Source organism: Aricia agestis, chromosome 1, assembly GCF_905147365.1.
Source record: "Aricia agestis chromosome 1, ilAriAges1.1, whole genome shotgun sequence".
Classification (NCBI taxonomy): domain Eukaryota; kingdom Metazoa; phylum Arthropoda; class Insecta; order Lepidoptera; family Lycaenidae; genus Aricia; species Aricia agestis.
Window position 1 is genome coordinate 3,550,766 of NC_056406.1, and position 26,944 is coordinate 3,577,709.

Consider the following 26,944-nt stretch of genomic DNA (forward strand, 5'->3'; position numbering starts at 1 on the left):
CTGTGAAAGTGGCAGCGCTGAAAGACGAAATTTTTTTTTCACTTTTGTATGGGCAAGGGCCCAAGCGTCACGAGTTTCCCCATACAAAAGTGAAAAAAAATTTTGGTCTTTCAGCACTGCTACTTTCACAGTGAACTCTCTACAAGGAACACGTACACACCTTAAAGTATTATCACTTATTTTTGTTACACACTGTATATATAATTTTATTATATATATTATTATAATTGAAATCTCGGATTCGGCTCCAGCGATTTTCATGAAATTTAGTATATAGGGGGTTTCGGGGGCGATAAATCGCTAGGAATCATTTTTAGAAAATGTCATTTTCATAAATTATTCAATAAAATATATTTTACAAATCTTTCTAGGCTTATTCTTATTATTTATGTACAAATAAACTTACATATAACGAGCGCGATAAATAAAAGATATTAAATTACGAGTGAGATGACGTCACATCCAATTCGGAAGTACCGCAAAAGCGTTTTCGTCAGTGCAAATCCTATTGTCATAAAATAATATTTTCAAATCGACTTTATTTATCAATCATAAGCTTTTATTTGATGATAAGGGTGAAATACGGTTTCCTGTGCCAAGTTCTACTAGAAATATGTATTTGTTCAATGAAATTGAATATAGGTCAAGTAGCCTATTCGTATGTATAGGTTCTAAAATCTGTCATCTTCTTGAGTGTGCGTATTGTAGTGTGTGTCATGTTTTATTTCTTAAAAAATATGTGATAAAAGCATAATTTCGAAATAATATTACCTCGATGCACTCCTTCACCATATAAGTAAACAATTACGGTGCAAAATTTCATATTGCGTTTGCGTTTCCGGATTTTTCGTCAAAAGGGATACAAAGTTTTTCGCTTGCGTGATATATATATATATCGCACCTTTGGTAGAACAAGGGCACAATTGTCATAAATTGCCAAAATGACTTAAATATGCAAAAATGCTTTAAAAAAGCCCTTTGAACTGGAGGGACAAAGACATTCGTTTAATTTCTTCAAAAAAACCGCCAGATGGAAATAGTGGCGTTGTCTTTTTGGCGCCATTTTGTTACTCTCTTGGCGCGACAAAGTCTCATTGGTCAGTTGTGCCATCGGCGGGGACCGAGGTAGCCGTCACTTGGAGCGCTAACGCCGTATAGGTAAATATGCCCTTTAATGTTTTTGATTTCTGGAACGACATAGCCATATTTGTCACACTTATGCCTAGTTTATGATTTTAAAATTGGGAGGACAAAGTCGTTCAGACAATTGTGCCCTTGTCTGTCCAAGATTTGTTTTATTCCATGGTCTTAAAAGTAAATGTGTTTTTGTTATTCCAATTGCAAACAAATCTGGATGGACTTAATAACAATTACTTCTTTGTCATTCCAAAGTGTAGTCTTATTAATGTGGATTAGACTATGATTTAATGTTTGTTAATACAAATAACTGAAATATTATCATTGGTAAATTCAATTATGTACCTTTTCAATTTTTTATTCGCACGTTTACAACTATAGTGACCTAATACAAAAAAAATGGCATTTGAGTTTGAGCCCGCATCCAATTAATAATTTCTTTACTTTAAGAGTAACGTAAATTGATTTATAAAATGTTTTTGATTTCAAACTCTTCTAATTCCAGCAGTAGCTCGTCTAGTTCATCCAGTTCATCTGTTAAGGATAACATTGATGTGGCTAACAACGAACCAGGACCTTCTTTGGATACGAGTGAAAATACTACTGAACAAGTAATTAATAAAAAGCAGACTAGAAAACGACAAAAAATCCGCAGCAATGGAAACAAGTTGTTTCTAAACGTTTAAAAAATAGTGGCCAAGAATACACAACAAAAAGAGGAAAAATCGCACTAGCAAAATCTGTACGTCCTCCATGCAAAAGCTCGTGCCGACTATCGTGTTCTACGGAAGTTTCTTTTGAAACGAGAAGTGTTATTTTTAAAACCTACTGGGAATTAGGATCAAACCAAAGACAGAAAGACTTTCTTGCGTCATGTATTAAAATACAAAATCCTACAACCCGAAGAATTAAGATCGCAGCAAATAGCACCACATTTAAATTACATAGAAAACCTAACTCGACCTACCATTTTGTAATAAATGGTAAAGAAATCAGGGTTTGTAAGATTTTTTTGTTGAACACTTTGTGTATCGGTGAAAAAACATTGCGGCTTGTAATCGATAAATTATCCGATCAAACATTGAATATAATGGGTCCTGTCGATAATCGTGGGAAACATAATAATCATAGTAAATTAAGTGATACAGTCTTTGAATCTGTCCGAGATCATATAAATTCCATTCCTAGAACAGAGAGCCACTACTTACGGGCAAACACAACAAGAGAATTTATAGATGGAAGTTTAACCATAGCGGAGCTTCATCGTGACTACAAACTAATTCAAGAAGCCGCTGGAAAAGAATTCGCAAACTATGTTACCTACTATCGAATTTTCAATAATGATTTTAATCTTGGTTTGTTTAATCCCCGCAAAGATCAGTGCCATGAATGCGAGGGGTACAAAAACTCTACAGATAAAGGACCACTAAAAGACAAATACAATAAACACCTAGAAGAGAAGAGTTTAAGTAGATTAGAATTGAAACACGACATAGAACAATGTAAAAGTAATGGTTCTAATAATATAGTTGCCATTTTCGATCTCCAAGCAGTTTTACCTTGTCCAATTGGCCAATCGTCAGCTTTCTTTTATAAATCAAAGTTGAATTGTTACAATTTCACGGTGAGAACTTATTTTCTTTTTGTTAATTATATAAATAAAATTAATCAGTTTATGTACTTATAAAATTAATATTTTGCTTTAGGTATCCAATATAAATGATGATACTACAGTTTGCTTCTTCTGGCACGAGGGTCTTGGGAAACGCGGCGCCAATGAAATTGGAACATGCGTTTACAAGTTTTTGGAGGAACTGTCTAGTAAACAACCAAATAAGGACATAATATTTTATTCCGATAATTGCTGTGGACAGCAAAAAAACAAGTTAGTTTTATAGAAATTTAATCAATAGGACTGCCATTTAAAATACACCAACATACTACACACATACCCTCACACATCCATCCTCAAAAACTTTCGCGTTTACATACTAATATTAGTAAGATATTTATTCGTCAATAATAATTTTTCTTGTTTCAGATTCGTTTTCATAATGTATTATTTTGCTGTGAACACATTGCCTATAAAGTCGATCACACATAAATTTCTTATTAGGGGACATACCTAGAATAAAGCCGATGCTGTCCATTCTATAATAGAAAAGAATGTTAAACGTGCAAAAAAAGCTGGACCAATATACACTCCGGCAGAATACATAGGACTTATAAAAAATGCCAAGAAAAAGGGGGAATCATTTACTGTTAAAGAAATGAATTTCGATTCTTTCTTTGATATGAAGATGTTATCTGATGATGTTAATTTGAACGTAACCAAGGATGTTGATAGAAATTCGATTAAGATTTTGGAAATCAAAGCGATCGAATTTACTAAAGGTTCAGAGACATACCAATACAGGGACAGCTACAAGTCAGACAAGTGGACAGTAGCAAACATTCGAGTAGGCCGTATTGGTAATAGAAATATAAGAGTGAAAGATATCATATTAAAACAGCTATACAACGAAAAGTTGCCAATCCCTAACCGAAAGAAAGAAGATATTCTTCAATTGATATCCTCAAATATAGTTCCTAAGTTTTACGAACAATATTATAACAACCTCTTTTAAAAAATAAGAGAGAGTGTTGACTGATTTAGAAGTGTTAATTTATTTTTCTAAAAAATATTTTATTTTCATTTATATTTTTTAAGTGTGTTTCTAATAGTCCTAATAGTCGTTTAACAAAACAGAAACTGGTAAATTATGAGAGATTTTTTTTATGTTTATTTTACTTTAAGTTTTAGACTGATATCTTATTTTAGCCTATTTTTAAGTGTGATTCTAAAGAGTGTTAATAAGAAATAATGCCAATTTAAGTAAAACCTCTGTTACTGAAAGATTGATTGAAATTTTAACATTACTTTTATTTTGATACTGTATTCTTATTACAATTTTTAAAGCGATTCCAAAGATTTTTGCTAGGAAAAAAGTGAGTTTTGATCTCTATTTTTGTGATAAAGTACTGCGGATTTCGAAATGTTTAAGAAAATAAAACATTTATACAAAAAACACGTTATTTTAATTCCAAAATTATCCAAACTTAAAGCTTAAGATATGGTCATATTTACTTATTAATTTTCTTGTTGGTGGAACAAGGGCATAAATATACACCTACTTTCGAAAAATAATTATAAAAAAAACTAGCAGTTTTTAATATTTGTAAACGATACACTTAAAAGAATATAGTATATAGTTTATGTCATACAAAGCAGAACAACCTTAGAACATTATTAACATAGCTAGACCACATTAAGTACAAAAAATATCTTAAAATGACTCTCCTGTAAAATTGCAAAAACTGCAATTGTGCCCTTGTTCTACCAAAGGTGCGATATATATATATATTTACTGCTCTTCAGGAGACGAAAAGGACAATGGTCGTATACAGTTACGAACGCCTCCGTGGTCTAGTGGTTAGAGCGTCGCTCTCGACTCCGGAGGTCGTGGGTTCGAATCCCGCGTTGGAAACATGTTATTTCCAAGTTTGGTTAGGACAATGCAGGCTGATCACCTGATTGTCTGACAAGTAAGATGATCCATGCGTCGGATGGGCATGTAAAAAGTCGGTCCTGCGCCTGATCTCTCGCCGGTCGTGTCGGTCTTCCGTCCCACTGGGTTATGAGAGTAAAGGAATAGAGAGTGCTCTTGTGTACTGCGCACACACTTGGGCACTATAAAAGTACTCCTGAGTACCTGGTCTGGTTTCTGTGAAACCGGCCACCGTCACCGAAACCGGTGTGGGAGCTATTATTATTATTACAGTTACGAACGTATTCCGGTGGCAGTCGCGCATAAAATCCCAGGTAATTTTGGTGTCGGTAGGTCCCAAAGCGGATGGATGTGTGGTAGCACGTTTTATGAGTATATGACCAATATTTTTCATCCCTGGCTTATTTAACAAAATATTAAAAAAAAAACCCATTTTATTTTTCCTAGACGGCCATAAGTCACATTTAGCGATGCACTTATCAAATTTTTGCCTCGAAAATGGAATTGAGCTAATAGCTTTGAACCCAAATAGTACCCACATACTTCAACCGATGGATTCAATTCAACAGTTTTTAGACCTTTAAAAATTTCGTGGAAAAAAGCCGTAACGACCTGGAAGCTGGAACATTTCAACCAAAATTAAAAAAAAGAAGATTTTGCTCCACTAATTAAGACAGCTTTGGAAACGATTTCTAAAGACACTGTCAAAAATGGCTTCCGTGCTGTGGACATCCTTTCGGCCCTAGTTACGTAGATATGACAAAAATCAAATCCCGGAAAATACCACAGGCCGAAGATCTTACGTTACTGAACCAGTTCCTTGATAATCTGGAAAAAGAAATAAAATCTTGTTTGAGTGCCGATAAATTAAAACTTTTTAAGGAACTTTACTACAAACCCAGACACGAATTAGATCAACAATTGCCCCATGAAGACATTTCACTTTATTTAATTTGGGCAAGAGTAAAGCACTCTGTTGGCGGTCCAATACGAGATGGTGATGAACCTTCCGGAAATACTCCTGAAATTCTAGACACAGGCATGGCAGGCAAGACGCTATTCCAGACCCTATTCCAAACTCCGAAACGAAATCTACCGACAAACTGCGACCTGATCAAGGATCCTTAAATTCTGCGCAAAAAGAGCACAACGCGGCTGAGACACCTAGTTGCGAAGATCAAAATATAAACAACATTCAATCCGCATTACCTCAACTGCTGCAAAACGAGCCTGGAACCAGTTATACACTTTCAAACCAAAGTAGTAAAAATTCATTCGTAGAATCTGCAGATAACAATATTCCGAACCATATTATGTTACACAAAACTCCTGAAAAAGATAAGAGTAATGATACGAATATGTTAAATCAACCTCGAAAAGACAATATTTTTACATCAGAAAAATGTAAACCTCCTATTAAACTTGGACAATTTATTGTGCCATCTCCTTTTAAAAGAAATTTACGAATGCCGGAAGTTGACAATAATCTGAGAGGAAAAAAAACGAAAGTTCGGAGAAAAGATGCCATTTGCAGTGACTGGTGATCAATGAAGAGAGTATCATGAAAAAAAGAAGCTGAAAGAAAGCGCATACAAGAAGAAAAACATAAAAGGCAAGGAAAGAAACAAAAATGATGAAAGAGAATTTTATGGAAGAAAAGGAAAGAAAAGGGAGCAAGAAGTTAAATACCAAGAAATCAGATGACTCATCTACAGATGAAACGGATACTGAAGTGCAATATTGTGAGAGTGACGATAGTAATTATGATATAGAAGATGATTCTAAATCAGAAAATATGGCATTAATATCATTTAAAAAAAGGAAGTTACGTCATAGTTAGGTATGAAGGTGAACATTTTCCTATTGTTGTTGAAACAGTTGATAAATTGACATACGAAATAAGCACTATGACATTTACCGCTGGGAAAACATAAAAGTGGCCAGAGAAAAAAGATAAGATCTGGTACAAGAAGAATGACATTATTGAAGTTATAGATCCCCAGTTTTAACATATAAGAGAGGTTTTTACACCGTTAAAGAGAAGAGCAAGTATCATATGTATACTGTTTGATATAGGATAAAATAGAACCCACTCCAATTTTTAATTACTGTTATACTTAATTCATAATGTTTATGACTGTAGAAAATAACTACCTAATTTAAATAACTTGTTCTGTTTTTTTATCTTTTTCTTGAAAGAAAAGAAAATGTGTTTATTATTTTGTAAGGAATATTTTGATATCTTTGTCACTTTAAATTTAATTGATTAATTAAAAGTGTTTAAACTTAGTCATTATTCAGCAATTACTATGAGACTGATTAATTGGTATTTTCATACTACTTTTTATTAAGGATAACTTTTTATTGGACTAGATGAGTAATTTAGTTGATTTTTTAATAATAAGTGTCAACGAGACGCTTTGTGATGAATACAAATTATTAGACTGTTTCTGACATATGATTTAGTCCTAAAACATTTAGCTTGTGCAAATAATTAATGAATGATCTGTTATACATATTATTATACATGAAGTTTTATTCTATTTGCGACCATTATTTTCAGGATATTATATATAACTTCGAGTTTTCTACAAGTTCATAACTAGATGTTCAACATTGGGAACTGTCTATAAATGGGTGTTTATAACTGGATGTTGTCAAACATTGGTTGTCCATCAATAGATTTTTTCTGTCCATTAGTGGTCAAAAAAACGTTCTTTCTAATTTATTTATTATTTTAAGATTTATGCATTATGGCCTTTTTTCTAACATCTGTTACATTAAACTAACACTAAACTTAACAAATTCTCAAAACTTTTAAAAACTCTTGAGAAATTTACAAAAATCGGCAAAAATTTTCTTAAGCTGTCCATGATTGGGGTCGTTCCCTCAATTCATAATAGGGACAGATAGAAAACCAAAGATTAAGAGGGATTTTATCTCACTAAAAAAACACATGCAAGATTTTTTTGCCATTGACAATTAATGTCAACGGCTTTATTTTGTCAATTTGAATGTAGTGTTTCGTAGATATTGCCATATTATTTTAGTGTACGAAACCTTGAGAACCAAATTCAAAACGATTGAAGTATGGAAGTTCCTTAGTTTTTTTTTATTCGTAGGTTGTGAGCCATTTAAGTTAGCATAGCCCCATTTGATTTATATTTATAAATAACTAGATATCGCCCAATGGTCGAAATTCGACCTAAGTTTCAATGACATTAGCACTACTACCTATATTTTGTAAAAAAATATTGACTATCATATTTTTTTCAATTCTTGTCTCTATGGGACTCAGCTCACTCAGCTGATCTCAGACTGGCCGTGTAAGCATTGTTTTATAGTATCTAAGATTCAATAAAAAAAACTATAATCCATTTTCAATTTGTCACCTTGTTGTCAACAGACTTCAACCATAACAAAAGAGTAAAATTCGTATGTATAGGCTTGTCACTCAAAAATTTGTCATTTTTCCTAGTGTGTGTGTAATGTTTTATTTGTTAAAAATATGTATGATAAAAACATTATTTTAAAATAATATTAGCTCGATGCACTCCTTCACCATATAAACTATAACTGTGCAAAATGCAAAATTTCATTCACCTACGTTTCTCCGTTTTTCGTCAAAAGGGATACAAAGTTGTTGGCTCACGTATTAATATATAGATAATTATAACTAATTACCATTATATCTAGCTTTATATCGTTATTATAGTTATTTTTTTGGAGAAACGTTTCTATTGGGCATGCAAAATATCGCGGATGATGCCGAAATACAAAAACCGTTTGAGGATATATTTATGTTGAGAGGAAATTAGGGTCCAGAGGGAAAGAAAAAGGGGAAATACTATAAAAGGGGAAATAGCGGGAAATAATACTGTACAAAAAAAGGAAATAAGTCCTAAAAGGGGAAATCTGAATTGAGGCGAAACGAAATCATTTTAGTGGAAACACTGGACAGCCGGCCGCGGGCTGGTGTCAACTTTATATGGCGTTCCTGGTTTGCTCTGCATCACGCATTGTTTTAATCAGAATTATATATATCATTGATTTCCTTGTAATTAACTGCTATAACGTTGAGTCGAGCTCTGCTCCTCCGTTCTAAGTGTTACAAAGTTCAGTCATCGTGAGATAGTGACTGCGAGATAGTGACTAACCTTACCTATTATATTATTTGTGAGATATTGGACTCTTTGAACCTCCTGAGTTGAGTGGTTATCTGTTTGTGTTAGTGCACCGACATAAAATGGAGCCACGAACTTCGCGAAAAGACTATAAAAATCACCAATATTCTGGTGCAAGAAAAAGTCACAAACGAGTTCGTGGACAAATGAAACGCCATCTCGGAGAAGTGAAAAGGTAAGAAAGTATTATCCTACTGATTTAACAGTACTCATTAAGTACCTACTCATTATAATTATATTGAAAGTTCGATCAGAGTATCGTCTTAGGTTTTGTTTTTGAAAGTATACCTGGGTATGGCCGCCAGAATTGTCAAATAGTAACACAAAAGATTTTGTGTTACCGTTACACAAAAGTGACACCATTTTTAGATAAAGGTGGTTTCATAATGGTGAAATAAATTACCTACAATTTTTATTTTTTTATTTCTGTAAGACGATTTAATACAAGATAAAATGTGTGTCTGGGTTGGTTGGTTGACACAGGTGTACAACATGTAAGTAACTCACAACTTAAAAACCATTACTAGGGCTCATCATTACGAATAACTTTTTGTATGGAAGTAACAGTGAAATAGCGAAAACATAAATCAGGTGTTCCATACTTTTCAAGTGAAGTCAGTTGAAATAAAATACCTATTTTTTTCACATTTTCAGTGTTATTTCCATACAAAAGTCATTTGTGATGATGAGCCCGAGTAGTAGTTTTCAAGCTATGCGTTAATTTAGTTACACGTTGTATGGCCGTCCAAATACCACTATGCATTCGGCTTTATAGATCGATTGTGTTACGATAACACAAATGTAATATAATCGTAACACAAATGCAACAAAAAAGACTTAGATTTTACAACAATTTTAGATTATATTTCGGTTATTTATTGCAACTAGGCATTAATGGGCGATTTATAATATACCTTTGACCTCATCGCTAGCAAATATAATACAATAACATTAAAATATCTGTTTATTACCTTAGAATTCACATTTACTTTTAGTTATTTTTTTCCACATAAACAAAAACGTTATGACCAGTTTGACTCATTTACTCCTGAAATAATAAACCTAGCATTTTTTTCTTATTTTTGTTGATGACAGTGCTGCCGTATTAACACTGCAATTGCACGATGACTCGTTAAATAGTACTTTTGGCGTAAAAATTCGTCACACAAATAATACGTAACACAAAATAAAAAGCCATATTTTATTTTAAACTATCGATAAAACAAGTCAATTGAAGGGTTTTCGCAACAATATTAATATTAGAGCAAGGGACTATCATCTAATTCTTCGGTAACGGTATACTTATTGTTCAGATATTCTCTACAATTTAATGGATATTCCAACCATAAGATAGTGCAGAAAAAAACGACAAAAACGTCACACAAATAATTTTTTTTTAACGGGCAAAAGGCCCACCACACATTCCCTGCAACTCCTGTGTCGCCAGGATCAACAGTGGCAACCAACCACGAAAACCCTTTGACATGATCTCAGGGATGCCCGAGGGACAAGCTAAATCTGTCTTGGGACCCGCAACGAAATTAATCAGAAGAAAGGTAGGAGTAGGAGATATCCAATTTCTCTCCCGAAGCAAAGCGGGAGACAGCCAAATTGTAATGACAATTAATGTCCGAATAAGAGGGGGAAGCACCACGGGAAAAAAATATACTTAATACAATATGCCTACTTCATAAAAATGATATAATATATTTATAATGGCAAACTTGTGTTCGATTGTTTCCAATAGTATTTATGACAAAAACGTTTGAAAGCACGGACATTATTTGCGCTGCCTACGAGATCATCGTAATATACGGCTCCAGGAACACATTGGATGCTGTTTAGCAAATCGGTTCCTTCCTCATGCCAGAGATCGCATTCCCAGAGTACGTGATGAGCAGTTTGTTCTTGTGGGCTGCCTTCGGTCGAGCACTCGCAAAGAGGAGATGGGACTAGCTTGAATCCATGAAGTTTAGCTTTAAAATTGCCGTGACCAGTTAGGGATTGCGCAACGCAATGATCTATTTCTATCCAATGCATAGCGAGTCGTTCACGAACCGAAGGGAAGAAATTGTACAGGTGACGACCTTTGATCGAGGTGTCCCACCGATCCTGCCACTCGGATATAAGATTTTGTAGTGTAACGTCTAGTGGTTCAAATAATCTATTCACTTTATTTCTGTCTCTTATGCTTAAGAAATCTGTGGTCGTAATTTTTTTATTTTTGTAATATAACGCAGCTCGGCGTTGTATTTCTAAATCTACAGGCAAAACACCCGAAAGGACAGGGAGTGCTTCAGTACTGACTGTTATATATGCCTTACATAAGAATATCAATGCGAGACGTTGGCTTTGTAAAAGTTTACGCCGGGCTGCGCCTATCGTAGCCCTATCTGCCCAGACCGGTGAGCCATAGCATATTCTGCCCAAGTACGTGGCTGTATATATAATTTTTAACGTTTTGAACGAGAGGCCCCATGTAGACGTCGACATTTTAGTAAAACTATAGAAATTTCTTTTTGCTTTATCACCCGTTTGTATAATATGTTCTAAGAATGTGAATTTATTTTCTAAAATCAGTCCAAGATAACAGAGTGATTGTGTACGTTTGATGTTTGTTTCGTTAAGTTTAATGCGAGGAGTTGATATAAGAGAGCCTTTTAAAAGAATTTGATAAGTTTTGTGCGCCGCAAATTCCAGACGATTTCTATGACCCCAACTCGCAATTACGCTTAGGCACTTGTTAGCCTTATTCTCTATTTCAGTTCGCGTATTGCCTACAAGGAGGAACCCGTCGTCAGCATAGCCTACCAGATAACAGAGAGGCGGTAAAGGAATACACAGCAAATCGTCAAAACTTATGTTCCACAGGTATGACGATAGCACCGACCCCTGTGGGCAGCCGCGGGTTAGATCTTTGACATAGCTGTAGTGACCAAATCGTAGTTTAATTATGCCGTAACGAAAATACGATTGTGGTAAGTAATAAATATTGCGGTAGCAACCTCTGTTCCGTAGCTTTAGTAGTATCATCGGCCACCAGGCATTATCAAAAGCCCCTGCGATATCCAAAGACAATACATACATTTTGGATAATGTAATATATGTTAGAAAAAATATAAATAAATTTAAAGTTAAAAGTGACATTCACTGTAGAAATACTAGAAATAAGCACAAGCTGGACATGCCAGTGATCAGACTTAGTAAAGTCAGTAAATCTTTTAAAGGTCAATGTATACGCCTTTACAATAAAATCCCAGAAAACGTTCAAAATCTTTCCATTAATAAATTTAAAAAAGTAGTCAAAGAGCGTTTGTGTGCCAAAGCTTATTATAAGGTTAATGATTTTGTCCTGTAAGCGTGGCCGTGGTGGTCATTTGCCTGATGTTATTTTCCACTATTAACGGCATACCTTCCTCTTTGTAATGAAATAAACATCTGATGATTTATAATAAAAAATGGCATTTTTCTTTGAATATCAAAATAACACCTCTTATTGGAAAACCCTTTATTAACACAGTGCAGTGCATAAATGAAGAAGAATGAATGAAGAAGACAAAAATATATGTTATCTTTGTCTCTCATCCACTACACGCTTAAACTTTGTTGTATTGATACTGTACGACATTTAAGTGTGTGCACGGTAACACGACGCACACATAAATACGCACTATACCGGCAAACGAATATGGTCGTTACGGTGCTACTGGACTTTTGAACGCTGACTGACGCTGATGTACATCACCAAATCAAAGAAGTTTAATGTAGAAGTAAATTATACTCAATATGAACAATTGGAGAAAACTGAAAATGAAAACACCAGCAGCAAAGCCATTGGGCATAAATTGGCCATTTATTAATCCCACTGTTAACAGTCACGAGTTGACTGTCGAATATGTTTCTCCAGATAATTTGGCTGGTCTTTCTGGAAACAGAATTGTGGACCTAGCGCACATCCTTCAGTGGGCTTTCAGACTGGAGAGACACCGATCACAATGTAAAGGAAGCAGTATTTTATTTATAAATGAATTGAGAGATGGCTTTAACAGCATATTTATATTCAAGTGAAGCATTTGTTTAAAAGAATTCCGGAACAGCAATGAAATAGTAGCCAAACACAACAAAGCTTTTGTTTGGGGAACATTAACAGCTGGCAGTTACTCCCAATCTGCTCACATAACCAACTTGATGGACATCCCTACCATGTCACCAAACAAGTTTCGGACGATAGAGAAAATATTAGGTGATGTCTGGCAGGACCACCTAACCAAAGAAATTCAAAGAAATGGTGAATTAGAGAAAGCTCTTGCCTTGGAAAAACAACGTATTAATGAAGATGGTGTGCCATTTGTAACTGTGTATGTGGATGGTGGCTGGCCTAAGCGATCATATGGCCATGACTCTAGTTCTGCATCAGGAATGGTTGGTTGGTTTAGTTGATAACCTGTATTTCTTTTTTTTTTGTGATTGTTTTTTATAACTTTTGTTATATTACAGGCCTGCATTATTGGTAAAGAAACGAAAAAATGTCTCTTCATAGGCATAAAAAATAAATACTGTTACCACTGTCAGATTTATGAGAAAAAAAATGAGACAGTGCCTGAACATACCTGCTTCAAAAATTATGAAGGGCCATCGACAGGAATGGAGTCATCTATTTTGATAGAAATGCATGGAATTCCATGCATTTCTATCAAAATAGATGATGATAGAATATTTGCAATTTGTTAGTGATGGAGACTCTTCAGTTTTTGCACAACTTAGAGAAAATCTCATATGGGCAACAAATAAAGAAGATTGAGTGTAAAAATCATGTACTTAATCAAAAACTACACTGGTGCATTGTACAAAGTAAAAACATTATTTTACAGACATTGCCTGCAAATTATTCAGACTACTGGCCAAATTTTTTGGCTAAATAACATAATTTTTTGTAATTTTTTTTACATTATAATAAAATAACTATGTAATGTAGTGTATTCTAGTCTGTGTTCCATGTTTTCATTAATTTGTATTCAATTTCAGATTCTGGCAAATACAAAATTGCCATTACTTGGCAGAAGAATATTGAAGCCGAAAGTGCAAAAGCTTACTGCTGTAGCACGAAAAATAATAATACATGGCGATCGTAACACTTTCAGAGAAGATTTAAACAATGGCCCTTCTCATGTATTTGGATGCCACAAAGATTGCAAAGAGTATTACTGCAGATTCATCAACAGCGATGAAAAGGACACAGATCTTTCACAAGAATTGAAAACACAAAGGCACCCACAGTTTGGGCTCTCATTTGTGCAGCAAAAGAGGCAGTCATGTCAAAATGTCATCGACTATCAAATGACACAACAAATGTGGTGGAAAACTTTATGAGTGTCTTGAGCAAATTCATTTGAGGAAAAATATTGAATTTGCACAAAGGTGGCTCATATCAACGCAGATTATATGTATGTTGCAGGTAAGAATTGAATGATGTATAACATAAACATAACTAGCTTTTGCCCGCGGCATCGCATGCGTAAAAGTATACATAAAAACCTTCCTCTTCAATCACTACTATCTATTAAAAAAAAACTGCATCAAAATCTGTTGTGTAGTTTTAAAGATCTAAGCATTTATGTTATATAGAGACAAACAGACGCGAAAAGCTTAGTTAGTTCTTAGTTTTACTTCATATTCTTATCACTTATCAATATTACACTTTTTTATTTCAGGCCTTTCACACACTGCTAAAAACTGGCATGCAAGCGCTTGGAAAAGCCACACAGCATGTAGCCCTGGGAAAACCACAGATCTAGCAAGGTTCGCGCTCTGCGCTCACAAGATACATGAAGCGTGGGAGCGAGAAACTATAATCAAGTACAAACCGTGCGAGAGAAAAAGAGACAGCGAATGAAGTACCAATACGTCATTGTTTTCGCGAGTAAGAGGCCATAGCGTCCCGGTGAGTTGCACGCGGTAGTGAGATTTGTGCATTTTTATGGTGATTCTTAATTAAAACAAGCTAATATTACGTTATACAATTATGGTATCGTGCTCTGTACCTGGATGTAACGTTACAAGACGAAATAATCCGAATCAACACACTTTTCACAGGTAAATCCGATTTTGTCAATGGAATTTTTCGAACCACATTCTGCTTAATTTCGTCTACTAATCGGATCAGAAAAAGATTGTATCGGTATAATTTTATTTCCCATGTATGTATTTCAGTATATTTTGTGATTTTAAGCTAAATTCGCGAAGAAAATGTGTAAGAAAGTAAATTGTTTGATTACGCTAGTGCCTGACAAAACGGTGACGTCAGAAGTATCGATAAAAATTTATATTTCTTTTTAGTGTCATTAAGACACCAATACGAATTATTTCATCAAGTTTTGTATCGATAACATTTTGTTAACTAGGTACTTTTTATTTGGACGCTGTTTAGCATTCGTGTACTAATCCGCAAAATATACGTATTGAGTTATGAATACAGTTATGTTCTTTAGATCCTTTAGAACAAAACTGCGTTCAAAATTTCACAAAAAAATTGTGGGCTAGTACACAAATGCCTAAAGGATTTCGGATCTTTGCCGCGAGCGACCGCGTCCGATAAAAATCGGCCAAGTGCGAGTCGGACTCGCGCACGAAGGGTTCCGTACCGTTATAGAGAAAAGATAAGCCAAAAATTGTGTTTTTTGAATGGGACCCCCCGTTTATTATTTATTTTATTTTAATATTATTATTAATTATTAAAGTAAAAATATATCTAAGGCCTTTGTGAAAATTTCAAGTGCCTAACTCTTATCATTATTGATTACTAGCAAAAAGGGCCAAAAAATCACGTTTGTTGTATGGGAGCCCCCCTTAAATATTAATATTATTTTGTTTTTAGTATTTGTTGTTATAGCGGCAACAGATATACACAATCTGTGAAAATTTCAGAACTCTAGCTTTAGCGGTTCTTGAGATACAGCCTGGAGACAGACAGATGGACAGACAGACATCGAAGTCTCATGAATAGGGTCCCGTTTTCACCCTTTGGGTACGGAACCCTAATTAAAATAAAATGCTACTTTATGACATACACTATAGGTATCATTTTCTTTGACATTTGTGTGGCGACCCATGCTGCTGCCGGCGGCGGCGTAAAAGCTAGTGGCGTAGAGTAAAATGAAACCTATAGCCTCTGTCATAAAGTGGCATTTTGTTTGAATTTTTGTCGGTCGTGGTCGCTTGGGGCCAAAACCCGAAAGCCACGTTAACAGCGACCATTTAAATACTAAAAGTATTCAATAGTTAGTAAATGAATAATACCAGCGTATCTTACAAAAAATTTATATTTTTTAAGGTTTCCTCGCAATTCTGCTTTAATGGAAAAATGGATGCGTACTATAAATAGACCAGATTGGACTCCTAGTACGAACTCCACTATCTGTAGCAAACATTTCGACAGCAAATGTTTTATACAAAGAAAACATCGCCGTGTATTAATGAAAGACTCGATACCTACATTATTTGTTCCTGTAAGTATAATTCTTGCAACCTGCACCGCTAATGTTAGCTACATTAGTACCTATATTATAAGGGTGTGTAACTTGGGAGCTGTGTCACAGTTTTAACTAGTACAGCTCCCAACGCTAACTACTGAATTTGCATTGAAATTATCTTAAATATGCCTTATTTATAAGCTTTTGAATATGTATATGATTTAAAAATAAATAAATTAGTATTATGATTATATTATTATAACTTGTATCCTGTATCTTGCGGGTCGGCTACCTAATCTAGCGTGTAACTAGATATAGAATACAATTTATATAATTTGTTTATAGGTTAAACTGCCACGAAGGAGACCGGTATCTTCGTATGTCAACAGAGACATTACTCTTTCGCCGAAGCAAGTCACTTCATCCCAGCTTGCTGAATCAACGCCTGGACCCTCAAACCTAGTCCTCACTCCAAGGAAAAAGAAATTGATGGACCGTAATACACGGCTAAACGAAAAATTTTAGAAAAAAATAGGGTATTAAGAAATTTAAAGGAAAAAAATAAAAGAATGACAAAAAGAATTCTTACTTTACAAGAGGTTGTTAAAGAATTGAATAACAGACCAGGGCTTGAAAATCATCGTAATGATGTGGAAGTCGCGTGCCGCAACAATTTATTGCAAAAATTGGTAAATAGGGTAAATGGAAGAGCCACCGGAAAAATCAGTCGCACGTCTGAGTATGACGAAGAACTTAAGAAATTGGCTTTAACTATACATTTTTACAGTCCTAGGAGCTACGTTTATATTAGAGATAAATTCGATCTATGTTTACCACATGTTAATACCTTGCAAAAGTGGTATTCTCGTTTAAATTGCGAGCCAGGTTTTACTCAAGAATCGTTCAACACGATTACGGAAATTGCTAAAAAGAAACCGATTTATGTAAACTTAACTTTTGACGAAATCAAAATAAGAGAAGAAACAGAATTTTTAGGTAAAAAACACTATGATACGTAAATGTAGGAAACGATTTGGGAGGCGACGAGATAGAGATTGCCAAGGAAGTACTGGTTTTTATGGTAGTCGCAGTAAATGGCTACTGGAAATTGCCTGTCGGTTTTTTTCCGGCTAAAAGCTTTGCAGCTACTGAAAAATCAAGACTATTAAAATATGTCTTGATTTATTAAAAGAAACAAATTGTGTCGTGGTTGGAATAACATTTGACGGCATCGCATCTAATCTTACTATGGCTCAAACACTTGGTGCGTCTATACTTAAACCACCTTATAAACCATACTTTATGTACAATGGTAGAAAGTACAATATTTTGTTTGATCCATGTCACTTAATCAAACTTATAAGAAATTGTTTCGCCGACCATAAAATATTTTACGATAGTATGGGACGTAAAATTGACTTTACATTTGTGGAAAATTTGCATTATTTACAAAAAAGTGAAGGTTTACATCTCGCGAACAAACTTTCAGCGCGATACATTGATTTTCGAACTCAGAAGATGAAGGTAAGGCTAGCTTCCCAATTGCTAAGCAGATCAGTGGGTGTCGCCATTGATGTTTGTAACAAGGATCTTTGTATTGATAAATTTAGGAATTCTGAGGCAACAGTGCAGTTTCTTCTCCATGTAAATGATATTTTTGATATATTCAATTCAAAAAATTTAAACAACTACGGGTTCAAAAAGCCTCTTTGTCCGGGTAACAAAGTGGATGTCTTTAGCAAAATAGATGAAGTTTACGAGTATTTTCAATCCCTTAAATATGAAGATGTTAGATATGTAATAGATACGTAGAGACGTCTCGGTTTTTTAGCGTTTATATTGAACATTATTTCACTGAAATGGATGTATGTAAGTTATATTGAAAAAAAAGACCACTTAAAATTCCTTCCTGTATATAAATTGTCGCAAGACCACCTGGGAACATTTTTCAGCGCCATCAGATCGAAAGGGGGATTCAATAATAACCCCACTGTAAAAAACTTCATTTCTGCGTATAAAAAATTATTATGCCATACAGAAATAAAAATAAGCGAGAGTGGCAACTGCTTAGAATTAGAAAAAATCACAGTATTGTCTACTAGCGCCATTTCCACAATTGATAAAATTAATAGTTCATCAAATTATAATAAAATTTTTAAAGAATTGTTGCAAGACCGTAATGATCGTAATGATCAAAATGAAGAACCTGATTTCGATGAGCAAATAGTGCTAATGGACAATACTGCATCATTGTCTCAAATATCTATGATGATTGTGTCATACGTATCAGGATTTGTAGTAAAAAAATTAACGAAGAAAATCAGATGTGACGTTTGTGTACAAAGTTTAGTGTCAACATCGTCTGAAATATTTTTCAATTCACTGATTGTAAAAAAAGACTATTCACAACAATGAGTTTCTAAAATACTAGAGTAGCAATGTCTTACAAAAGATTCTCAGAAATGCGTAACCACTTTTTTGTTCAAAAGACAATGTCAAGTCATATATTCTTTATGTCATTATGTATGTGAGATATGCCTGCAGGCATCTTCGAAGTGGCAACGCGTTGCTACCGTAAACTTCCAATCTAGTTACGTTAGTAACATAGAATATCATTGATTCACAAACAGACAACCTATATCTCACATATCCATCTAACGACGTCGTTATGTTATGTGGTTATGCTGAAAAATTTTTCAGAGAAAATATGAAAAGAAAAGCTATGACAGAACTAACTTTTGCCAAATGTGTTTTGAAAGTTCTGCGAAATGTTCAATCACTTTTTAATACTTTGCAAAATCATATTTTTGATCAAGGTCCTTTAGAGAACCATAGATATTTTCTCATGAAATCCATTATTGAAATATATTTTAATCTTAGATTTAAACATGAAAGCAAATTGTTAAAATTAAGCAGAGAAACAATACGAACACATCTTAACAAAACTGTTATATTTAGAGGACAATAAATAAAAAAATTAAAAGTATTATAAAGTGTCAAAAAATTAAAAGTATTATAAAGTCATAGTGTTAACGATTTGGAATATGTTCCAAATATTTATTTAAATTAGATAATAAGACAATGGAGGACATCTCTTGCACAAATGAATTAAGCTCAAGTCTAAATGTTGAAAATCCTACCAATAACTTTAGACTCAATTAAACTGAGGAAAAATAAATGTAATTTGATTAATCTGGTGCATCAGAATTTACAAGGTATGGTAGGTAAAGAACTTGAAATTGAGTTATTTTTAAAGGAATTTAGCATTGATATTATGTGTATATCTAGGCTAATTCTATTTTAGTTCCTATAAATAGGAACCAAAATAGAATTAGGTGTCCCACAGGGCCCATCTTAGGCCCATTTCTTTTTCTCATCTATATAAATGACTTACCTTATCTAGTAAAGGATAATAATAATGAGATAGTGCTTTTTGCTGATGACACTTCACTTATTTTTAAAGTGAAGCGACAACAGTCGAACTACGACGAGGTAAACAGTGCTCTCTCAAAAATAGTACATTGGTTTAATGTTAATAACTTACTTTTAAATTCTAGTAAAACTAAATGTATAAAGTTTACTTTGCCCAATGTTAGGCAAGTCCAAACCAATGTGCTATTAAATGATGAGAAGATGAATTTGGTAGATAACACTGTATTCCTAGGTATTACACTTGATAGTAAATTACAGTGGGGTCCTCACATTGCTAATCTAGCAGGTAGGCTCAGTTCTGCAGCATATGCAGTCAGAAAAATTAGAGAAATTTCTGACGAAGACACGGCACGATTAGTATATTTTAGTTATTTTATAGTAGGATGTCATATGGAATCCTTTTATGGGGAAACGCTGCCGACATTAATACAATATTTGTGCTGCAGAAGCGAGCCATACGTTCTATTTATAAAATGTCTGCTTTAGAATCTCTGAGAGATAAATTTAAAGAAATTAGTATTCTAACTGTTGCTTCTCAATACATTTTGGATAATGTAATATATGTTAGAAAAAATATAAATAAATTTAAAGTTAAAAGTGACATTCACTGTAGAAATACTAGAAATAAGCACAAGCTGGACATGCCAGTGATCAGACTTAGTAAAGTCAGTAAATCTTTTAAAGGTCAATGTATACGCCTTTACAATAAAATCCCAGAAAACGTTCAAAATCTTTCCATTAATAAATTTAAAAAAGTAGTCAAAGAGCGTTTGTGTGCCAAAGCTATAAGGTCAATGATTTCATAGAAGATGGCACATCTTGGGAGTAGGATGGCTTCTTGCAAGGCTACTTCTACATTATTATATTATGACTTACAATTATGTATGTTCACATTGTATATAATATTAAGTTACAAAATTGTAAACTTTATTTTAAAAGAATAATTTTTCTCTCACTTTTTTGGTAAAAAGTGGAACCCGTGCGAGTTTCTTACGCCGGTTCTTCTCGCCGGGGTAGTTCCCGAACCGGTGGTAGGCATCAGGTAGACATTCTGAAAAAATTTGATTCAAAAATACTCAGAAATAAAACATTTTTTATTTTATTTTTATTTATTTTGTTTTATTTAACAGTAACAGTGTTTTAATTCAACGTTTGTCACGACAGCAAAAAGTAATATGTATAATTTAAAATATATATGGACGCTGTTAGGCATTCGTGTACTGACCCACAATTGAGTTAAACAAAAAAATTGTGGATTATTACACAAATGCTTAACAGCGACCATATAATATGCTGTCGTCAGTCGTCACCCGTCGTCGTCCATAGTCGTCGTCATTGTCAGTCACCCTTTGACATTCGTCGGCCGTCGCCGTCACCTGTTACCTGTATACCTGTTGCCCGTCGCCTGTCGCATATCACCCATTGCCCATCTCCTATTGAACGTCCTATTGTATTGTACCATCTCTATCTCCTATACCCGAGCCCAGCCGTACCAAGATTTCATAATTGTCCCAGTCACCAAAGGCTTCACCTTCACACAATTTTTCTCATTTATAATACTATATATTAACATTTATAATACTAGAAGTTAACATAAAAAACATACATATGTCGTAGGATGATTTGATAAATCCGTGTTTTCGCGAAATCCCTAGAATTTTCGCGAAAATTCTAGGGATTTCGCGAAAACACGGATTTATCAAATCATCCTACGACACATACATACATAAGTACATACAATAGGTATACACTTTTGAAATTTGGCACATTTATTCAGACGCTGATATAGACTAACATATACGACAACAGGGCAGTTCTAAAAATATTACATACATACGGGTCAAATTGATAACTTCCTTTTTTTGAAGTCGGTTAAAAAGTAAGTATAGTGTTATATAAAAAAAATCGATAACATTCCCTAGTTTCATCACGATTGATCTTACAAAAAAGCCCGTCCACTGATAAATTATCGATAATGAGAAGTTTTATCGAGAACAACACTATTTCGAACTCACACATAGACATTTACTAACACAAGTAAGTACATATTTTTTTTTGTCATGCCTCCAACTTGCCTTTGTGTATCTTGTACATTCTATATTTATGGGGAAAACAGTAAAAAAATACATTGCTCAAAAAGGAAAATGTCAAGAAAGACGAAAAAACTACATCCGCAGGCGGCTTTTCGTCCCCAAATGTAAACCTGACCAGAATTATGGTCCAAAGGCACAAGAGGCAAATGAACCAATTGCAGAGACAGATCTGAAAGAAGCATGTCTTCTAAAAATTAAAGAGTTTCAAAAAACAGATCAGGAAATTGAAGATATTGAACACCTGACCATTGGGCAACATGAAAATGATGTGTATAATACACATAGAATGATGTAACAGGCTCACTGCCAGCCAGTTTGGAATGATAAATAGCAATACTCCAGTTTTGTAATATACCACAAATTAGCACATTATGCTCAATTTGCCCTCTGTTACAGATCTGTAAGCGAAAATCAACGACACCCTGCCACAACCATGTCAAAACAATTTTATATAAAAATAATATTCTGACCAATGACATGTCGTATGGTCAACGCAATGAGTCTGTGGCAAGGACATTATTTACAGAAAAAAAGAAACAAAAAACGTGCGACCAGCAGGCCTCTTCATTGACAAAGAATTTGGCTTTTTGGGTGCTAGTCCGGATGGTATGTGGCATAATTCATTTCAAATTATTGTTTTTCTGTCCATTTGTGAATATATTATTATTTACTGCAATCACTGAATTTCAGAGGTTATAGAAGAAGAAAATTCTTTTTTGGAAATTAAATGTTTCCCATTGGCTCGCAACAATCAAGACATGAATGCTGCTGCTAAAGATAGAAAAAACTTCCCATTGTATATTGACAACAATGGGAGTTTACAAATAAATAAAAAACACAACTATTACTATCAGGTTAGTACCAATTACATGCTGTTGTTGCATGCAGTAAATAGTGATCACCTGCTGTGCTTTATTTTACTGTTTGAACATATTTTTACACCTACCTTTTCTTGTTACAGATTCAGGGACAACTGCGAGTTTCTCAAATGAAGAAATGTTATTTTGTGGGATATATTTCTCCAGCTCATGATATTACAGTACTAGAAATCGATCGTGACTAAAATTTTATTTTGGACATGTTACCTAAATTGGCATCATTTTATAAAAATTCTGTTTTGCCAGAGGTGGTACTTCGAAAAGTAAAAAATAATCAAAACTGCATAGATGTTTCACTGTGGTAGCACATTTATTATTATATTACTTCTCGAATAACCGCCATTGTAGTTTTTAGTAGTCAGTATTTTTTATGGGAAAATGTACAGTTTCTGTAAAATTCCTAATTTACACGGGTGAAGCTGCGCGGGACATCTAGTGTCCTAATAATTTTATTGATTAGGTACTCACATCTTGAGCTGTTTTCATCCTGATCAGTAATTTCTCTTTTAACATATTCAACAGCCATTGTTTCAGGCACAGACAGTGCGGAGGTGACGTTGTTGCCAGAATTATGAATATAACCTGCAAGAAAATGATATTTCATGTGAACCCATTGAGGAGAACGATAGATATGTTTAACTGCCTTAATTATAACTTGTGTACAGGGCCCCCGTAAGGGCTGCTGGCGCCTGTGTGCAAAAAAAGGATTTTGGCGCCCCTTTTAGGCAAATTTTTCGGGTCCTTGATTTTGGCGCCCCTAAAGATGGCGATTTGGCGCCCCTAGAGGATGGCGCCCGTGTGCATTGCACACATTGCACATATGGTAGCGGTGTCCCTGCTTGTGTAATGTGTTCATTTCATAGTATAACTTATGTTTTGAATATTAATACCTCGATCGTGGGAATCGCAGACACAATAGATTTTCTAGGCAGTTGATAGACCAACAACATTTGGTCGGATTCAATCCCCTACCCCATTCCCTTCCCTACCCTCCCTTATTCCCTTCCCCAACCTCCCTTACCCTCCCCTACCATATGGCCAGCAACGCACCTGCAGCTCTTCTGATGATGCGAGTGTCCATGGGCGACGGAAGTTGCTTTCCATCAGGTGACCCGTTTTCTCGTTTGCCCCCTTATTTCATAAAAAAAGGCGACATATTGTCCTAATAATTTTATTGATTAGGTACTCACATCTTGAGCTGTTTTCATTCTCATCCGTAACTTCCCTTTTAACATCAACAGCTATTGTTTCAGGCACAGACAGTGCGGAGGTGACATTGTTGCCAGAATTATGAATATAACCTGTAAGTAAATGATATTTCATGTGAACCCATTGAGGAGAATGATATGTTTATGTTTAACTGCCCTAAATATAACTTGTGTTATGTGTTCATTTCATAGTATAACTTATGTTTTGAATATTAATACCTCGATCGTGGGAATCACAGACAATAGATTTTCAATTGTTATGCGGCAGCCGGGTGCCGCTTGGGGATTGACGGGTTAAAATAAATATTTTCTGATTCTGATCACTTTTCTTATACAGCATGTATAAGGAGCAGGTAATAGACAGGTGACCCATTTGCCCCCTTATTTCATAAAAAGGCGACATGTCCTCATAATTTTATTGATTAGGTACTCACATCTTGAGCTGTCATCCTCATCTGTAATAATTTCTCTTTTAACATAAACAGCTATTGTTTCAGGCACAGGGAGTGTGGAGGTAACCTTCCCTGTTTCAGGTGTTGGAAAAACTATACTTTCATGTGTTGAAGATACGTTTGCTGTAAAATCATAAATATTTTAATTTGAAATAAAGCAGCTTATATCGTAATCTTAATAAGCTATTTGATTACATGGTGTGAAGCGTTAATAAACTATTTTATTACATGGTGTGAGGGTTAGATTACCAAATACTGGAAGGGTATTTTATAAGCCCAACATTCAAAATCAAAATCTACAGAAATTGCATAATTAATAATATCTATTTAACTTAAGAAATAATATTATGGTATTCTTGATACTTACTGGCACTGCTACAGAACATTGTAGGTTTACTGCACTTTTTCAAAGTAGTGTATGAGGTATGTTTAATAAAACAGTCATCAGAAAAGTGTTTTGAACAGACGTAATCATATTTTTTTGGATGCCAACCAGGCTTTTTAATATTTTGCAACCATAATTCCAGTTTTTGTGTGTCTGACGGAAACCTGTAAATTATTTTAAGAGTATATGTATTTGATAATAAAAATCGGTTATCAGAGATTTCAATACAATTATTTATAGATATCGATAATAGTTAGGGAGATGAAGAGGGGATTTTGGGACGAGCTTGAGCGTATCAGATTAAGCTTTATAGGCTTCCGACATGTGTATAGTTATTATGGTATAGAAATCAGAGGAGGTTTTTCTGACTCAAAACATCCTTCCTCAACACATGTGATCACCAAAACCAGGGTAGGTTTGGTTTGTGAACCTTAGCCCTAACAAGCTTCATATATCGGCCTCTATCTAGCCGGGGGTTGATTTTTGAGAATAGTTTATCTGAGCTTTTTTGCTTCCCTTGGCGCCCTCTATCGATTGGTATATTCAAAAAGGGTGGTTATAAGAGGTTAAAATTTTGACGAAAATTTTTCCTAAGTGCCTATCTTACATTAATATCTTATAAGTTATATTACTGTTATTATTATACCTGTTATTATTATTATATATATATATATATATATATATATATATATATATATATATATATATATATATATATTAATTACTGTTATTATTATAATATATTAATATTATAAAGAGGAAGAGTTTGTTTGTTTCTATGAACGCACTAATCTCAGGAACTACTGGTGAGATTTGAACATTCTTTCAGTTCTAGATAGCTCATTTATTGAGAAAGGCTTTAGGCTATATTTATCAAGCCAAGACAAATAGGAGCGAAGAAACAAAGGAAAATGTAAAAAAAAGGTAAAAATTATTTGAAAGGGCTTTTCTCATGAACTACTACAGAAATTTCGATGTTATTTGCCACAATATGGCAGAATAATCACGTAAGTAGTACGTGTGAGTTACTTCCAGGCGTTGCACAGGCATTTCAAACTTAATAATATTTTTAAATTGTTGTCATTTGGTCTGTTTGCAAAAGCGGAACAGTTTCGGCCTCGCGGTGGACAGCGGGACAGACTGCCTGAAAGCGGGACATATGGAGCATATAAGGCTGCCTTCACATAAAGTCATGAGTAGTGCGGCAGCCGCGCGACTGCCGTGCTGCTTATTGTGAAGGCAGCCTTACACGCATCAATATTATCACAACTCCGTGATATTGGTGTAATAGGCCGAATCACAGTAGTACTTGTGATATGCCCCAACCCAATGGTCCGAAGTATACCCCAAAGATGCTTCCATTTATAGCACTAACAATTCATAGGTAAAGGTAAGCCTGTAAGTACATTTTAAAATGTAAAAAATAAAGCTGTTTTCCTAACTAAGCTTCGCAGAATGTAGATATGGTTTGCCTAATATAAAAAACCTACGGTACTAGGTCTCCATGACGCTCGAGTGACAACACGAATAGCACTAAGCACCCTCCCCTCTTTTAGGTTCGACAGAAAACTTCCAGCAATATTGAATTGTAAATCAAAAATCGGTAAAACAAAGGCAAACGTGATGATAATAAGATTAGAGACACAATTTTAGGTGCCTATATTATCAGTTATTGTAGAAATTAGCTTACTTGTGAAATGTAACCCCACTTCCCTTTTGGTAACGAGTTTTACATAGCACACACTCTTTCATAGTTTACCTATAAACTACCAGCACTTATTTATATATAAACTATATTTATACGCCACAACAAACAAACTAAATCGCGTAAAATACGGACACAATTCAAGCGATTAAGCGGCCATTTGCAAACAACACACAGATGACAGATGACAGATTATGTTTTTTTTTTTTATTAAGATTTAATGGCCTGGTAAGGAGACCTTTAAGCCAAGTCTTTAGAATGTAGACAAAGAGCAAAATGCAAATTGCCACAGACACTATATCACTAGATTGCTAAAATCAAGCTAAAATGCTAAGTATAGCCCATTGACTTTTTTAACACGTTGCTGGACAGTACATTGTTAAATTTTTTTGTCTAGATGACAGTACTTTTTTTCATACATTTATTTCTTACGGCTATAGCAGTTGCGTCACG

The 26,944-nt window shown here is 34.4% G+C and overlaps 2 protein-coding genes and 2 long non-coding RNA genes across 4 annotated transcripts in view; 2 read left to right on the plus strand and 2 right to left on the minus strand.

Annotated features, from left to right (window-relative positions):
• Positions 1-24,389, minus strand: part of LOC121725810 — a 37,645-nt gene extending 13,256 nt beyond the window's left edge. Inside the window, exons 1-3 of the mRNA XM_042112917.1 lie at positions 24,384-24,389; positions 23,932-24,042; positions 23,210-23,323 (exon numbers count right to left, since the gene is read on the minus strand). Of these exons, the coding sequence (XP_041968851.1) occupies positions 23,210-23,267 (58 nt within the window). The 5' untranslated portion in view covers positions 23,268-23,323; positions 23,932-24,042; positions 24,384-24,389. The remainder of the gene's footprint in view (positions 1-23,209; positions 23,324-23,931; positions 24,043-24,383) is intronic.
• Positions 1,644-3,730, plus strand: LOC121725818. Its single transcript, XM_042112929.1, has 3 exons — positions 1,644-2,761; positions 2,844-3,022; positions 3,179-3,730. The coding sequence occupies exons 1-3, from the start codon at positions 2,228-2,230 to the stop codon at positions 3,264-3,266; spliced, it is 801 nt and encodes a 266-aa protein (XP_041968863.1). The 5' UTR covers positions 1,644-2,227; the 3' UTR covers positions 3,267-3,730.
• LOC121725833 lies at positions 14,657-18,485 on the plus strand. Its single transcript, XR_006035447.1, has 3 exons — positions 14,657-14,962; positions 16,200-16,374; positions 16,684-18,485. It is a non-coding gene; the product is annotated as an uncharacterized LOC121725833 (long non-coding RNA).
• Positions 24,390-24,404: 15 nt separating the features above from the next.
• On the minus strand, positions 24,405-26,576 carry LOC121725826. Its single transcript, XR_006035444.1, has 3 exons — positions 26,477-26,576; positions 24,769-24,950; positions 24,405-24,524 (listed from the first exon to the last, which is right to left on the minus strand). It is a non-coding gene; the product is annotated as an uncharacterized LOC121725826 (long non-coding RNA).
• Positions 26,577-26,944: the final 368 nt, after the last annotated feature.